The following is a 16,631-nucleotide window of genomic DNA, read 5'->3' as shown; positions in this document are numbered from 1 at the left end:
ACATATTATAATATATAAGTAAAGTATCGATGTAAATGTAATACATATGTCAATTGCTGATCAGTAAGTAGTAACAAAAAAAATGATTGTAATTTTCAAATTAACTATATTAAATAAAATTTCATTATACGTATTTTATCAGACATTAAAATATTTAATAGATTGGTTAGGTACCTATCTACTTAGTATATGTACAACGTATTAAACATATTTCATATTTTTATACAATTTTTTAAATAATAATGCATGTTAAGTATACGTTTTTTTAAACTTCGCTAATTATTACTATACTAAAAGTACAACATTCACTACCCTATACGACAAAAAAAACAAATTATTATACACTTTTCAATTACATAATATTACAATGATAATAATAATAACATTAATAATAAATAAAAAAACATGAACATACAATAATTGTAGACCAATTAAAATAAAATAAAATTGTGACTACAAATTTAATATTTATTAATAATAAGTATAATAACTATTTTGTACTATCTATGTCTTGTTAAGTATAAGCTATACAGTTATTTTATTGATTGTAATTTAAACAAATATTTTAAACATAGATAAAAATCTATAGTATAATATAATAATTAAATTATACAACATTTTTTAAAATATATCCAGAATAAATCGAGAAAAGTTAAAACTCCGATAATTATAACATTTATAAGTCCGAGGTATTTCAATTATTAATAAGATAAAATATTTTTAAATTTTTGTCATTGAATATTTCAATTATAAAATAATATATAGGAAATAAAATATAACATAATATGATAATATCAAGGAACAATTATAAAATTAGAATTATTAGAAAAATGTAATAGTACTAATTATATTAATATCTAATAGTTAGAACAATTATAAAAATATTGAGTAACTACATGTGTTAAGCGCCAATACACCATCACATATTGGTGATTAGTTCACTAGGAATAATATGATGTTATTCTTAGATGGTTAATTTATGTTTGTATTATTTACATACATCTAATAAAAAAATATTAGGTTTGCAACCTACATTTCAATATTTACTTCACAATATATTATTACGGTCGTATTCTTCAATAATTTTTACTCAAAATTATATTTTTTTAAATTTATTTGAAGCACTCTGATATTTCTTGCAATGTTTTGTTTTCAGTTTCAGGTAGACAAAAATAGAAATAAACACAACCGATCAAACCTCCAAATCCGAATATAGTAAATGTATTGTAGAAATCCACTAAATCAACGACATTTGGGTAATACTTGGTCATGAAAAAAGTGAGAACGAAAGACAGCGTCGAACAAATACTACAGGTTATGTTTCTACTCCTGAAACAAGTGTTAGGAAAACATATTATTATATTATTGTTTAAGAATATAGATGACATGGCATTTTTTTCTTATTATTATCTTAAGATGACTTTTCTTTGTCAATTTAACATAACATATAACAATAAATCATTTCCATGTTATATTAACACAGTTATTAATTTATTTGCTTTACGAATTAGTGTATGCTATTTACATAAGCAATTGTCTTACAATTTATTATTATAATCTTTAGAGTAGGTACCTATTATTATTTAAATGTTAATTGATGCGTAGATTTACACGGGAATTGTTTATTTTTCTTAGTTTTAAGTACTCGCCAATTATGATTGAATTTCACATTAATAAAAACAGATTAATCATAGTGATGTACTATTATTGTAAAATTGTATCTATATGTAATGTTTTAAGTGGTATTTGTTTTGTACTCACTTCATGGGGAATATTTCAGTAAGAAGTATCCATCCGATTGGCATTATACCGAATGATGCCACGAACGTACTAATAAAGAAGGATATTAGTAATAACCAAGATTTTATTTGATTTGTATCCGTCCAATAGACACCAATCAATCCGATTGATATATAACAAATAGAACAAATTGACAACGTCGTTAAAGTGAGAAATCGTTTTCCAAGTCTGTTCACCAAGAAAACGGTTAATATGCCTCCAACTATAGCTATGCCCAACGAAAAAGCCTATGTAATAAATAAATAAATAAATAAATAAATAATATAAATAGATAGACAAATATTTAATACAATTTTTTTTAAATGCGAATAATAATGTATAACCTCTTAGTTCTTAAGTTACTTACTACGGTCCATTGAACGTCAACGTCGGCGCCAAAAGTTAATAAAACTACTACCAGATACGGCCCGAACGGTACTCCAGATAATAAATTTGAAAAAAAGAAATATATGAGCAGTAGTCGAAAAGGTTTAAGTACGTCGGGCTTAAACAGTTGTTTCCAAGAACATTCCGAATCATTTTTACTGCCGTTTTTGTCATCTGTATCGAACCATGAAAATAATTATTATAAAATCGTTATAAGCAACACGCGCTAGTAGCTTAGCGTGGACAAAAAAAAAATTACTTGTCGAGTTTTTATTCGCAGACATGAACACTACCATTTCATGAAATTCGTTTGAACACTTATCGTGTGTCACCCATCCCCGTAACTTGCCAAGCGTTCGTTGCGCTTTTTCGTTCTTGCCCTTGGACAGTAACCACAACGGAGAATCTGGACTCTGTGTATAAAAAAATAATTATTATTGTTGTTATCGATGGGTGGTTTATCTTCGGGCTACGGTCGATGCTATAGTATATAGGTCATAAATATAATGTATCGCAATACACTATGTTAGGTACAGTCTTGTCAATAATACTTTTTGTGTATTCAGAATACAGTATATGATATTCGAATAAACAGCACAACGAATATTTAGATTTCCTTCATATTTTATACGAACAAAATGTGTTATTTTTTATATACATACATATTCTGAATATGTTATAAAAGAATATTTATTCAATACTCTATATAAAATACGTTTATATATGTAAATTAATTTTCGATGGTGACGTTTTAAATATTTAGATTTCTGGATTTTCAGTGTAAACTAATAAATACTACATTTTTAGGGCCAGATTATATTTTGTAAGCCGTACATAGACATTTTAAACGTTTATTTACGTTTATTATCTGTGGTATGAATTTAAGATGTAATATATTTTCCAGGAAAATAATAAATATAAAAACATATTTACAATACGTATTTGAAATATTTGAATACTTCATCTAAAATGTGTCAAAAGTTTAGGTACTAATATACCTACGTAAGTATAATCGCTAATATTTTACAAGTATGAGGTACATAATATAGATATAGGTATGTAGGTATGTACCATTATAATATAATTACCCACCATGCATAAAATCACAATAGTTATGATCGGTATCGCCATGTTAGCGAGTACGGTCAATCTCCACTGTCTGGTGATCGCGTAAATGGTGGTGAACAGCAGCGAACCGCCGAAGAAGAACACGTTCGTCGCCGACATCAGGGCACCCCTGAGCTTTGGTTCGCACACTTCGCCTATGTATGCGGAAAACGGGCCGCCTGAGAATCCTACGCCCAAACCCATTATTATCGAGCACGCGTACATGGTCTCTACATTTTCTGCGTAGAAAAACATGATCTGAGATACCAAGAACGGTATATTGGTGATAATCATGCAGTTTTTGTGACCGAGTCGATTCAGCACCAGCGATGAGATTATGCTGCCCAGAGGTGTGCACAGATATAGCAGACTTCCTGCAATGGACACAGACGGTCAATGTTGAGTAGATAAACACCTATATTATAATAGTTTCGTCCTCCCGTCACAGACACAAGTATTTTGCCGTGTTTTATCCACACCGTTAACTTTTTTGTTTTTATATTTAATATATTTTTTTAAACATGATTTTAGAAAATGATCACACTAATTACCTATTGATAGATTTGCCCGCAAAACTAAAATAAATAAATACAATTTTTGTATTTTGTATTTTTTTTAAATTTATTTACTATTTATAACAATATTATAGACATTCAAATTATACCGGGTAAATGTATATAAAAATTTGAATAACTAAAGTTTCCATTAAATATTCGAATATAGACGAATGTGTTGAAAAGTTTGGACAAGATGGGGTAGATATGAATTGAATTCGGCACATACGTTCGTTTTAGACACAGTAAATTAAATCGTAAATAAATACATTCATACTCACCGAACCAAGACATCTGCTCAATAGTCATGGTTAGCCATTCATTTTCATTTGAATTGTCCGATAATGCTCCTATGATTACTGTCGAACAAATCAGTTGTGTTCCGACTCCGACTTGTAAGAATCCAGCTCCAACTAACGCTAAACACTGTAATAAAAATCAATATTGATAACAAGATAATATTTTTTTAACAGATAATAGGAATAGTAATATACTTTTTAATTGTTTAATATTTATTAAGAATTTTACGTTCTAGTTGAATAATAGTTGTTGTAAATCATTAACTCAAGTAATACTTTTCATGCATACCCAAACAATTTAAAAATATTATTATAAATTGCTTTTCTCAAATAGTAAAATAAAATATAAATTGTAAATTTTTTTAAGTATAAACAATTAAAAAGTTAATTATCTATAAAGCATAGTTCAGTTTATTCTATTCTATAGTAATAGAAATAACTTACTTGAGAAAAAGTGGATTTAATACCATATTTATAGTTATTATTAGACTCCATTCCATAAACTATATTTCTTTTGCTTTCTGCAAATTAAAACTATAATAAAAAATACGTTATTATTTTTTTATTTCATAATAATAGTTTTAAAATAATAATATTTATTGTGAAAATATTTTTTTAAATTTAATAATTTTTAGTTAATTTTATAATTTAATTTATAATTTAGGTAATTAGGTTAATTATCCTATTGATTAATATTGTATGCTACATAAATACGTTTTATTGTTTATTTTTATGAGACTATAACATGATTAACATGCTACTGCGAGAGTTAAAAATGTAAAATAGAAATATAAAATAGTATAATCTTCGGCAGATGAATGACTCCTCTGCTTAAACGTAATCCTGTTAACAGTCATACATATAAGTATCATATATAGGTACCTACATAATGATCTCTTCTTATAATGAAACAATAATAAAATTAGCGTAGAATTCTTTTAATATACAAAGATAAAGTCTTGTTTAAATACCGTTTTTGAGTGTTTCTAATAATCTTATATCTAATATTTCACAACTCACTTCTAAAATTGTTATTGTCCTATATTCATTTAAAACAATAAATAACTTATTTCCTAGGTCAAGAATATAAATACCATCGAGATAAAAGATAGTGTACATTAATATAAGGGGTTTTTTTTAAACATCTAAACATTCTAAACACAATATAATATATTATAAAAATCTCCCTCCAATTAATATACCTATAACCTTACAATTTTATAACTTTTTTTTAATCTCAATATTGAATAGTATGTATTTTATAGTTATTCCTGTTTAGTTTTGGATATTTTGTTATTTCATTTATTAGTATTATATTTTAAGAGGATCACCCTGCTATTTTATCTCTGACTTACATACGGATAGCGGAACAAATTTGAGTTCAGCGGTTCCAATTATGTGTTCTTAGATTTAACATTAGAATAAATTGACCTAATATTAAACTTAAGGCGAAGAACATTATCTGTATTCTCTTATTGATTTGTACAATATTAAAATTTTTAAGCAAGCTAACAGCCATATCATACCTTCCTTAAAAATTATAAGATCACAAAAATCCATAGAAGTTGATTGAGTACAATGGTCTTACCTTTAAATTTAATAACAAGTCAATTTATTAAAATATTCAAGCTAAAACGAAGTCATAGAATGTTTTGCATTAGTAAGGCATAGAATACACTGCAGGTACGACGTCTTCTTAATAAAATAGATTGAATTAATAAAGCAAAGTAGTAGTAAGTTAACATTATTCAACTAACCTTGTATTGTTTATTCCTTTTAAGTTCCTCTATAATTAAAGTTAAATGAATAGCTTTACGTGAATTCCATTATTTGGCAGTTGATACATTTCTGACCATAACAAAATGAATATTAATTAATACAATTATGTATTAGTAGTATTGTACAACTTAAGTGTCTAAATAGGATTTTATTATAGACAATTAATTGATAAATATTAAATTGCACAAATCTATTTTAATAATCTATTAATTTATTATTGATATAAATATACCAATGTATTATTTTAATATAATTTAAATAAACGTGCCTAAATAATTTAATATATCACCAAACTGTAGTAAATATCTGTAAAGTAAGAATTTAAAATATGTTGAATGTTTGAAGCGACGTCCTTTATGATTTTAAACTAGGTATTTAGTACCTATTTATTTGCGATTTTGCCACTTCTTAATTTATTAATTATTATAATCTGATACTGTAGATGTATATTTTATGGCTAATACGAACTATACCATTAACTAAATTATGATTAAGACAATTACCACGTCCGAATCACATGCATCAAAAATATTATATTTTTAACAATCTATAATGTTATCAATCTTATTCAAAGGAATCTCTAGAAAAATAATCATCTCATCTTTATTTGAATGAGATAATTTAGGTATTTGGTAGGGATTTTGGAGTTCATTAACACAATTGAATTATATTTGTTTAAAATACATGTTACTCTGAACACATGATGTTATCAGTTATCATACATTTTTATTTTTAAATCAGCAATAATTATTAATATTTTCCAAGAATTGCCTATAATATAATGATTAAATTATATTATGTTGTTATATGTTGCTTCTGTTTTTTTTCAAAATTATATTGTCATTTAATTTTGCTCGCTGCGTTATATAATGTTTAAAAGAAAATTAACATTATAGTAAGTGCTATATATATGTCGAATCTTGTTACTTACATTTTTAAATTTTAACCAAACTTGATATTTATTAAATATTCAACTTTAAAATACGAAACATTTATTTATGTGTTCCCATTATCACGTGTAGGTACGTAGGTAGGTAGGTACATATTATATAAATTTAAATCAATTTGTAATCAATGCTGTTACCACATACATATTATGTACAATGTGCACGAATATAATTAGCTTTATTTAAGTCTAATTTAAAGTTACAAATTATTAACTATACTAACACGCAATTTAATAACTTTATACCTTATACCTATTTACTGTATTGTTTAAATAAACATTTGTAAATAAATATCGTTAAGTATGACAATAGTTTGAAAAACCAATGTTAACTTAAATAACTTATTCTAGATTAAATTATATACATGCAAACGTATATTATACTTATACATTTGGTAACAATACAAATAATAGTTCATGGTCCTAAAATGTTATAAGTAATTGTCTTATGAGTTAAAATAAAATTTTAGTTTATAGGTATTTAACAGCATAAAAAAAATTATTATAAAAGTCACATTATTTTACAATTAATCAATCATAGTGTAAATTAATATATTTATTATTAGGATTTAATTCTTGTTTGCATTTAAATAATATTTTTAATTTTAATATTTTTTCATTTTATAATAAATATTATGATTTTAGAATGTTTTAATTTTAATTATTTACAAAAAAAATCAATTTATCCACTATAGCTATTTGGTTAAATATTTTATTTTAGTATATTATTATACATTACATTATATCATTAATTACGGGTTCCTATAAAGTATTTGAATGATATATTGTTTGAAAACTCACCAAATTTCCATTCAACTCCAAAAGTAATCTTAAAAGATATGCAAACATGTACCATTCAGCTTCCTCTGTTATAATGTGCGTAGATTATTTCATAATGGAGTGTTTCTTATATGAAATTGAGTTTATAATCTTATCATCTAATATTAGAATTTAATGATTAGTAGTAGGCTCCATTGATAAACCAATCAGTAATGCGTGAATTATAAATATGTTATTCATGTTTTGTTGACTATTATATTTTTAACATACATTATATCATAAAGAACGGAGGGTATGTATTACTTTAAAAGGTATAAGATGTTAAATAAAATAAAATCGTATGAGGTTTCACTGGAGTTTTTTTTTAGTTCTCTATCACACATTTTAATCTAATAAAAATAGTTTTAAATTTTAGAATTTAAATAAATTATTGACATTTGATTTGTAGATTAAATGACACGACCATATTATCACAAAATACATTATTTAATAGATATAATTATCTCATATTACCTACCAATGCACTCAAATAAATGGTAAGATAATCAAGCATTGGAACTTAAAAAATCTGTATTAAGAACAAAAATATAACTATAAAGATGATAGATACTTTGAAACTGTAATTCGTACTGAAATGTATTTGTTAAAGTCATTAATACAATAAATTGCACTACAGCAGTTAAGCATAAGAATATTAGTGTATTACATTAATTAAAAGTTTCAGTTTTGAAATTGTAACTGAAAAATATATGATGTATTTACCAAACAATATATATTAATTAAAAATTAGGTATTTAATTTTCATCAACATATTTTCAACAATTTGTTTATGTGTATCAATTTATTTATTCAAAATAACTATGATAAACTATATGTATATAATTTATTATATTCTGCGTAAAATAGATAATATTGTAAACTAAATTGTATACATAATACATCAACGGTAATATTACTCTGACGCATAATAGTATGATTCTACGTCAGAATATAATTGATAGATTGAATAGATTTTAAAATATAATGAAAAATAGATTTCCATCATTTAAGAAAACACGTAGCTATAGGTATATTTTTTTAATTTCGAAATTAAATTAAAAACCAATCACAGCACTTTCAAATCAATCTAAATTCAACGACGTAATTCATGTGTAGATTCGTACCTATCACCTAGTTTAAACACGTGTATTGTACTATAATTGTAGTGTTCTAATTAAAACAAAGTTATGATTAAAATGATTGTAAACGATTATTGCATAAATCTATACATTCATTATTGATATAATCTTCTAGAAATAAGGTGTATTATGGAACAGACTTAATCAAAATTAATTATATTCCATTTATAAAACAGCATATAGGTACATTCATCCATGTAGGTGCTATAAGAATATTATTTTTCATTTATTTATCTAATTCATTCATTTAAAATTAATAAAATTGGATATGCAAATTTCAGATAAGAATTTATATATAGGTATATTTGTAATTTTAATTCAATAATCAGTTATACAAGGTGATCTTTTAAAGGTTAACTTTTATTGTCTCAGATATTGACAAAGATTTTGGAAATATTCTTATTACATACATTTTAGTCACTAAAAAAATAAAAACAATAAATTGTAATTTGGTAGGTAATTAAAATTATATTTGAGTTATGTTTGTATCTATTATTATTTATTTTTATGTATATTATTTGTATTATGCATCTGAAAAATACAGTTTTAAACTTAATAAAATAAAATGTTTTACATTGTAAAAATTATAAATATCACCTTTTAATATTACATTGCTTGGACATTTTATTCATTGAATTCGTAAATAAATATTTATAAAGATTGTATTAATTGTTGTTTCGATCTCAGACAATTATTTTTCATCTTTCATTTCTAATTCATTATAACTAATGTAATTAAATTATAATAGCACATTTAATTTATTTATCAAATTTGATAAGTGTCTCTTTTCGAGTTGTACAATCAATCACTAAATTTTTAATGAATGAATAGTGAGTTAATAGTATCTTAAATACGTTTTAGTAGCCCAAAATTGCTCCATTATATTTTAGTGAACTATTAAATTATTACTATTTTTATGCAATTCGATATTAAAGTATCTATAAATTGTAATTTATATCTTATCATATGTGTATTTTTCAATCGTCTATTCGTTTTTTTAATACATATACATATACATATATATATATATATATATATATATAGGAACATTTGTTTAAATTCATAGTCAACGATTCCCTTTAGCAGACTAAGATTTTATAATGGTTGCGTTAAAATAATAGGTATATTTTTTTTGTGACTTTACGAGTACATCGTAACATATAATAATAATATAATTTCTTCTATAAATTACAACCGTAATTATTATAATATGAACCATTTTCATGTTTGTTAGAATTTAAAAATTAAACACGATCAGAGTATTTAATGTTTTTGATTTATTTCACGAATGGGTGAAAATTGACGATGACCCGACTCGACAGAAAAACGTCCGACCAAGGTTTAATATTATGAATGCGGGTACAAATGCGTATAATGTTGTGCGTATTGTAAATAATAATAATATATTAGTAGGTGCAGTGAATGTCGACGATGACGTATACACATAAACCACCACGGTCCGCCGCCTAACTCCTTCCATCAGACACACGGACCACATGGTCCAGTGACCACTTATTCAGTATAGTTTGGTAATAATAATAAACAACTGTTGTAGTGTGGTTGTACTAAACATATATTATGCAACATAATTCTATCGCCGAAGCGCCTATGCAGTTTGTCGTCACGCTATTATCCAGACGGTCAGCTGTTTGTGTGGCGCCGTTCAAAAAAATCGAACTTACAACGAGCACGCACTACACTATATAATATTTTTTGGTTGTTTTCATTGTTGTTCGTTTCTTTGAACACAATTATTTTTACTTATAAACGTTTTCAATGACTATTTTTATTCCACGCACACATTATAGAGCATTATGAACGCGGTTAAAAGAAACAGAGTTTTAGAGCTATGTATTTCGATTCTAATATCTTCGATATGTCCCACTGTAGTTGTCGCAATGTACCAAAATTATGCAGTTGTAAACGGACACATGGGAAACAAATTCGATTCGAATACCTTAAGACTGGTCCACGTGGTATGTAAGCTAATAATATTTCTACATAACTATAATAATATTATCCTACTAGCTGTGATGTTTGCATCTGTTACAAAGTATAAATGTGAAAACTCATTTTTAAATCTTTTACAGGTGTTTAGGCACGGAGAACGGACGCCTGCCGACACGTACCCTCTGGATCCGTATATAAATTCGTCGTGGGAGCCATTCGGGTGGGGTCAACTGACAAATGCAAGTGAACATTATTATTTTTGTATTTTTTAGAATTTTAACTATGTTGTGACTATTTGCGTGAACATTTTTTTATAATTCATTTTGGTATATTCGATCGACTACGCAGCTGTGTGGGGAATATTAATATAATATTATTACGTGAAAATGGAAATACGACAGATCTGAGAGATATTTTTAGTTTTACGTTATTCTTTGTGATATTATAATATTAACCACACTATTTAATTTCTATCATATTTTATAAAGTTGAATTTTTTAATTTTCATGTACGATAGTACGAATCACATCACATTTATTAATTACAAATGAGTAATATCATTTTAATATGTGCTTATTGTGCCTATCGTGAGCAAATTACATAGTAAAAATTAATTTAGTTATATTTTTCCAAATGATCTAACAAAATGTATAAACATTTAATAATAATAACAATAATTACCTCATTATATAACAAAATAATATATATAATATTTTAATATAATGTAGGTATATCATATCACCGTAATAAATATAGATTATAATATACATACTTTATTAAAGTAGTTCATAATTTATTTTTAAAAAATTTTACTGGGTATTAAATAGATATTTTACTAAAATAATACGTATTTTTAATTAGATAATCGGCGTGAATAAAATAAAAGTTTATTGGCAAATAATATGAATAATTATTAATTGTTTAAAAAAAAAGACAGCATAATAATAGATTATATAATATATTAAAGTTACATTTTACACATTAATTATTTTCATATTTACTTATTTTATGTATTAACAATACAGATCGTAACTTGTAGCATAACAATAGATAATAATAATATAATCTTATGTATACTATATAAATAACTATTAACTATACTTATATAATTGATTGATCCTCATTAGCTGTAAGCATGATTCCAATAACTGGTTGATTCCTACATAACTGAAATTGCATTAAGGTATAAACAACGGAATAGACATGGAAGAATGGAACTTTAGTTTATTTGAGATAATATTATATCAGAGAGTCAATAGCATGATAAATTAATAATAATAATATGATTAGCCACCAATTAGAAGCTCGAGAAAGGTTAAATGAGCGTCTAGCCTTCTATTAGCTAAAATAATTAAACCAAACCGGTTCATAACTGGAAAATAAACATGAGTATACCTATCAATGCCTATATAATTTAAACGCTGCAAACTTAAGAAACTTGCGCTAAACACATTTAATTTTATGCTTACCATATAAAGTATAAATGGATCCTACACTATAATTTCCATATTTAAAAATATGCTTTATAAAAGTGCATTATAAAAATTGTATGTGATTCATTATTTAAATATATACATATTATTCTCGAAAAATAAAAAATGTTAGTCTTATACAACATTCTAACCTAAATGAGAGCAAAAGTTCAATTCACAATAAAACGTGATACCCAAATCACCAAGTTATTACTTATCTCATCGCCCATTAATAACTAAAGATTTTCATAGATTAAGTACAAATACTGATTAGTTAAAGCTTTAATAAGTTTTATAGAACAATATAGCCTAACATTTTGAGAAATTAAAATCTAAACTATGTTCATTAGCACTTATAAGTGAACTATATTATTACATGATCCACAAATATAATAAGGAGATAGAAGTTAAATTAAATGCAATTTAAATATTTTTCATGATCTAATATTAGGAATACAGAAACTAGTAAATAAATAATAATACAGGATTTAAATAAATTATAATAACAAGTTTTCTTACATTATAAACTACACTATTTATTATTTGATGATTCAGTTATTTGTTTATAAAGAAGATCGCCACGGATTAGCCATGAATTAATGCACTATCATTTTTTAGATAATAAACATTTATACAACAAGAAAATAAGAAAGAAAAATTTAATATTTTTAATACCAAGCGTTAAAATAGCTATTTATTTTTATAATGCAAAATTACTTTCAACGTTTTTTTATTTTTAGAATAGAAGCTTTTTTTAAAGTTAAGCACTAAGTATGAACATTTTAATTTTTTTTATCGAATTAGGTGTATAAGTACGAGAGAAAAACATCTCAATCGTTATAAGTTTTTAATGAAAATCAAATCATGAATTGTCATCCATATATTAATAGTTTGATACTAAAACAAAAACACTCAAGAAATTTAATTTCCTAACATTCATTTTATAATTAGTTGTAATCTAATTGAAAAATATAATTAATTAATTTAAATAATAAATACACGAAAATAAAATAAAATATTTTTGTGAACATTTTTTTAGAATGGCAAACGAAAACAATACGAGCTCGGAAAATTTATCAGAAAGCGTTACTCTGGATTCTTGGATGTCCTATATTCTTCAAAAAAGGTCACATTTAGAAGTACTGACGTAGACAGAACCAAAATGAGCGCTCAGCTAGTCGCGTCTGCTATATACAAGCCAGTTGGTGTACAGAAATGGAATAAATATTTAGATTGGCAACCCGTTCCGATACATTCTGAACCTCTGAATGACGACCGAGTAATATTTTAGTATTAAATTTGTTTAATTAATGTCTGCATGTTAACTGTCAGCAGTATACAAATGTATGTGCTGTAGTTGTTGTTAGTGCGAATAGACTGTCCCAAGTACCACGAAGAAAGACATAAAATAATGAATTCCGCCGAAGTTCTCGAAGAGCTCAATACTTATAGTGATTTATATAGTTATCTGTCCAATCACACAGGACTGGCCATTAAAGATCCCGACGATGTACAATCCATTTATAGTACGCTAAAAGCTGAGGTAGGTACTAAAAGGTAGGTATATAATAGATAGATTTTGGAATTGTACATTATACGTTAACGCAATATTACACATTTTGTGTTATTGTGCTTATGGTTCTTAAATCATAAGATATAAGTTTAATTTATTTAATATTTATTTTTCTACTCAAGTCGGACTATGGAGTTGCTCTTCCAAGTTGGACATCCAAAGTATATCCAACGAAATTGACCAAAGTGACATCTAGAAGTTTTATACTAAACGCATACAATAATGAAATGAAAAAGCTCAAAGGAGGTAGGTTTGCATAACTATAGAATATATATACGATATATAAAAAATAAGTTGAATGAGATTTTTTAAGGTCCATTACTAAAACAAATACTGGAAAATAGTATAAATAAAATAAACAAACTGTCTACACATCAGTTATATGCTTACGCTGGTCACGATTCAACTATAGCCAATCTTTTAATTACCTTGGGTGTATGGGATGAGCAAATTCCCACCTATAATATGTTAGCATTACTAGAGGTACACGAATTAAAGAGAGGAGATTTCTATTTAAAGGTATTTAATGAAATTAATTAAATACTTTTTGTACTTATTCAACGTATTAGCACATTCTTATGTACGAATAATAAATATCATACTTTTATTTTTACATTGCCTAGGTGTTTTTGCGTAACGAATCATCGACAGAGCCTTATCACTTACAAATACCTAATTGTAAGGACAATTTATGTACTATGGAACGCATTATGAACTTGACGGCGAACGTGATACCATCGAATTTGAGTGAAGAATGCAAGACTGATAATCCTAAATTTTCGAGCTTAAAGTTTATTGACCGAGGTCCATAATATCACAGTTAGAAAGTGTTAATGAATATGATTACATAATCTTGAACGTTTGTTTTATCATATATTTAATAAGGATTACCAGCTAAAATATTAATATGTGATAACTTTATTTTTATTTATTTTATTTAAACAAAGATTTTGTTTATTTTTATTATTCAAGAAGAGTTATTTGTATGAAGATTTCCAATATTGCCTTTTGATAATTGTATTTTACATCGTTTTATGGCTGTATTTGTATGAAATTATCTCAATTTCATTATATATATATAATATATATATAGGTATATATAAAATATATCTTTATTTGAATGTTATTATTATTTAAAATAACAACAAAATATACCAAAAATCTAAAATAAAAGTATCGTATATATAAAAAATTGTGTATTATGTACTTTAGAAGTTAAGTTGAATAAATTTCCAATATTTTTATTATTATATGATGTACGACATGTTGTTTAATAATATTATTTATTATTATATAGCATATTTAATTATTAGTTTTTATCAACTGAATAAGTGAATACAACATAATCATATTATATTATAGATATAATTATTATTAAATAAACTATTATTTATATTCCTTATTGAGATATTTTACTCATTTAATTTAATTTTTAAAATCTAAGATTTAAATATATTGACAATGATACCTATAATAACACAATTTAATAAAACATTAAATTAATAATTGTATTCTATCTCACCAGTCACCACCCAACCACAAACCTATAACAATAATAAAAAGTTCTTACCTTGTATAGCATATGTCCAAGTTGAGAGTTCGGTGATCATTGGTCTACTCTATGAAAGATCCAATTCAGTTCCACAAATATTATTATGAAAACATGAAGAACTAAATCAACGAGTTGTATATTATATAAAATCGTCGAATACAATTAAACACGTTTAATACTATCATGTAGTTAATTATTTCATAATATTAATCCACATATTAATTACCTAAAACATTAAAATAATATCGATTCCGGGTTTTTTTTTAATGTTTATTTAAAATTGTTATTTTTTCGTGATATGATTGTGAAAGCAATAAAGCGTTATTTGTTACTTTTTTTTTGTTATATTTTGATGACTTATTATAAGTGAAAAAATAGTGGTGCACATTATGACATACGGCTTTGTTTGCTTTTTACTTGCTTCCTTAGTATGAAAATAACTGCCAATCCACATGTAAGCTACTCTTGTGAATTTGTAGTAAGGAAAAAATATCCGTTATTGAACTATAAATTAGTATGACTAGATTGTCTAAATGATTCACTGAGTATATTATGAAATAGTATGTCTCCAACCTCATTATTGGAAATTGCATGTTCAACTGATTTTAATATAGCTATGGCTTCTGATGTATATATGATCTCAGTTGCCTGATAGTTTTTAATTGCAGTTTAGTTTCTTCACTAATAATTGGTGCTGTGTCATGGATAATTTTATTTGATATATCTAAAATTATATTGTTAAGTCTCATATGTAATTAAGAGAAAAGTAATATATTGTATTTATGTAAATACATATAATGACCAATAATCATTACATATAGTTTGATAAGAATAATAGGAGACAACTGACAATAAAAATTATTTATAAAAAAAGCAAACTTTTTTTATTTATTTACATTTTTTATACAGGAAACTAAACTAATATAAATAAAATATAAACAGTAAAATATAATTACACAAAACATTGAATAACTATATTATAATATTATGGTATGAATTACCATTTATTATAGATAAATTAACCATATTTTCAGAAATATTTAACAAGAAATTATAGTAGTTAAGCTTTAAACTATTGTTTTTTTAGAAACAATTTTATACTAAGCATGAAGAATACTACAATATTAGTTTAAAATATTATATTAATAAAAATAAATACTTCAAAGTTAACACAAGAAATTGAGACCAAAGTAAATAATAGTTACATAATAATAAATAGTAATAAACAGGTCTCTTCAGAAAATATGCGTTGAATAATAAACATATTGCTTATAC

The 16,631-nt window shown here is 25.1% G+C and overlaps 2 protein-coding genes across 7 annotated transcripts; one reads left to right on the top strand and one right to left on the bottom strand.

Annotated features, from left to right (window-relative positions):
- Positions 1-86: 86 nt before the first annotated feature.
- LOC132919649 (facilitated trehalose transporter Tret1-like) lies at positions 87-15,398 on the bottom strand. Of its 6 annotated transcripts, none has more exons than XM_060981407.1 (10): positions 7,653-7,759; positions 5,884-5,974; positions 5,482-5,818; positions 4,571-4,660; positions 4,109-4,253; positions 3,259-3,647; positions 2,426-2,579; positions 2,147-2,340; positions 1,762-2,027; positions 87-1,329 (listed from the first exon to the last, which is right to left on the bottom strand). In XM_060981407.1, exons 4-10 carry the CDS (start codon positions 4,619-4,621, stop codon positions 1,113-1,115), a joined length of 1,416 nt encoding a protein of 471 aa, XP_060837390.1. In that variant the 5' UTR covers positions 4,622-4,660; positions 5,482-5,818; positions 5,884-5,974; positions 7,653-7,759; the 3' UTR covers positions 87-1,112. The 6 variants fall into 6 exon arrangements, with proteins under 6 accessions (XP_060837390.1, XP_060837393.1, XP_060837391.1 ...); XM_060981410.1 differs by having other exon boundaries at positions 4,571-4,647; XM_060981408.1 differs by lacking the exons at positions 5,482-5,818; positions 7,653-7,759 and adding an exon at positions 15,375-15,398.
- On the top strand, positions 10,345-15,206 carry LOC132919651 (prostatic acid phosphatase-like). The gene is made up of 7 exons (XM_060981413.1): positions 10,345-10,785; positions 10,900-10,998; positions 13,271-13,510; positions 13,589-13,774; positions 13,927-14,050; positions 14,118-14,323; positions 14,428-15,206. Exons 1-7 carry the CDS (start codon positions 10,624-10,626, stop codon positions 14,614-14,616), a joined length of 1,206 nt encoding a protein of 401 aa, XP_060837396.1. The 5' UTR covers positions 10,345-10,623; the 3' UTR covers positions 14,617-15,206.
- Positions 15,399-16,631: the final 1,233 nt, after the last annotated feature.

The sequence above is a fragment of the Rhopalosiphum padi genome, chromosome 2, assembly GCF_020882245.1.
Source record: "Rhopalosiphum padi isolate XX-2018 chromosome 2, ASM2088224v1, whole genome shotgun sequence".
NCBI lineage: Eukaryota > Metazoa > Arthropoda > Insecta > Hemiptera > Aphididae > Rhopalosiphum > Rhopalosiphum padi.
This window is presented reverse-complemented; position numbering and strand designations above follow the sequence as displayed.

Excerpts from the sequence above, each read along its gene's own strand:
- LOC132919651 (XM_060981413.1), top strand. The coding sequence starts at position 10,624 with ATGAACGCGGTTAAAAGAAACAGAGTTTTAGAGCTATGTATTTCGATT. Across the intron at positions 13,511-13,588 it reads AACCTCTGAATGACGACCGA|TTGTTGTTAGTGCGAATAGA; the intron begins GTAATATTTTAG and ends TATGTGCTGTAG. Across the intron at positions 13,775-13,926 it reads ATAGTACGCTAAAAGCTGAG|TCGGACTATGGAGTTGCTCT; the intron begins GTAGGTACTAAA and ends TTTCTACTCAAG.
- LOC132919649 (XM_060981404.1), bottom strand. The coding sequence starts at position 7,707 with ATGGTACATGTTTGCATATCTTTTAAGATTACTTTTGGAGTTGAATGG. Across the intron at positions 3,648-4,108 it reads TGAGCAGATGTCTTGGTTCG|GAAGTCTGCTATATCTGTGC; the intron begins GTGAGTATGAAT and ends TGTCCATTGCAG. Across the intron at positions 2,580-3,258 it reads CTATTGTGATTTTATGCATG|AGTCCAGATTCTCCGTTGTG; the intron begins GTGGGTAATTAT and ends TTTTATACACAG.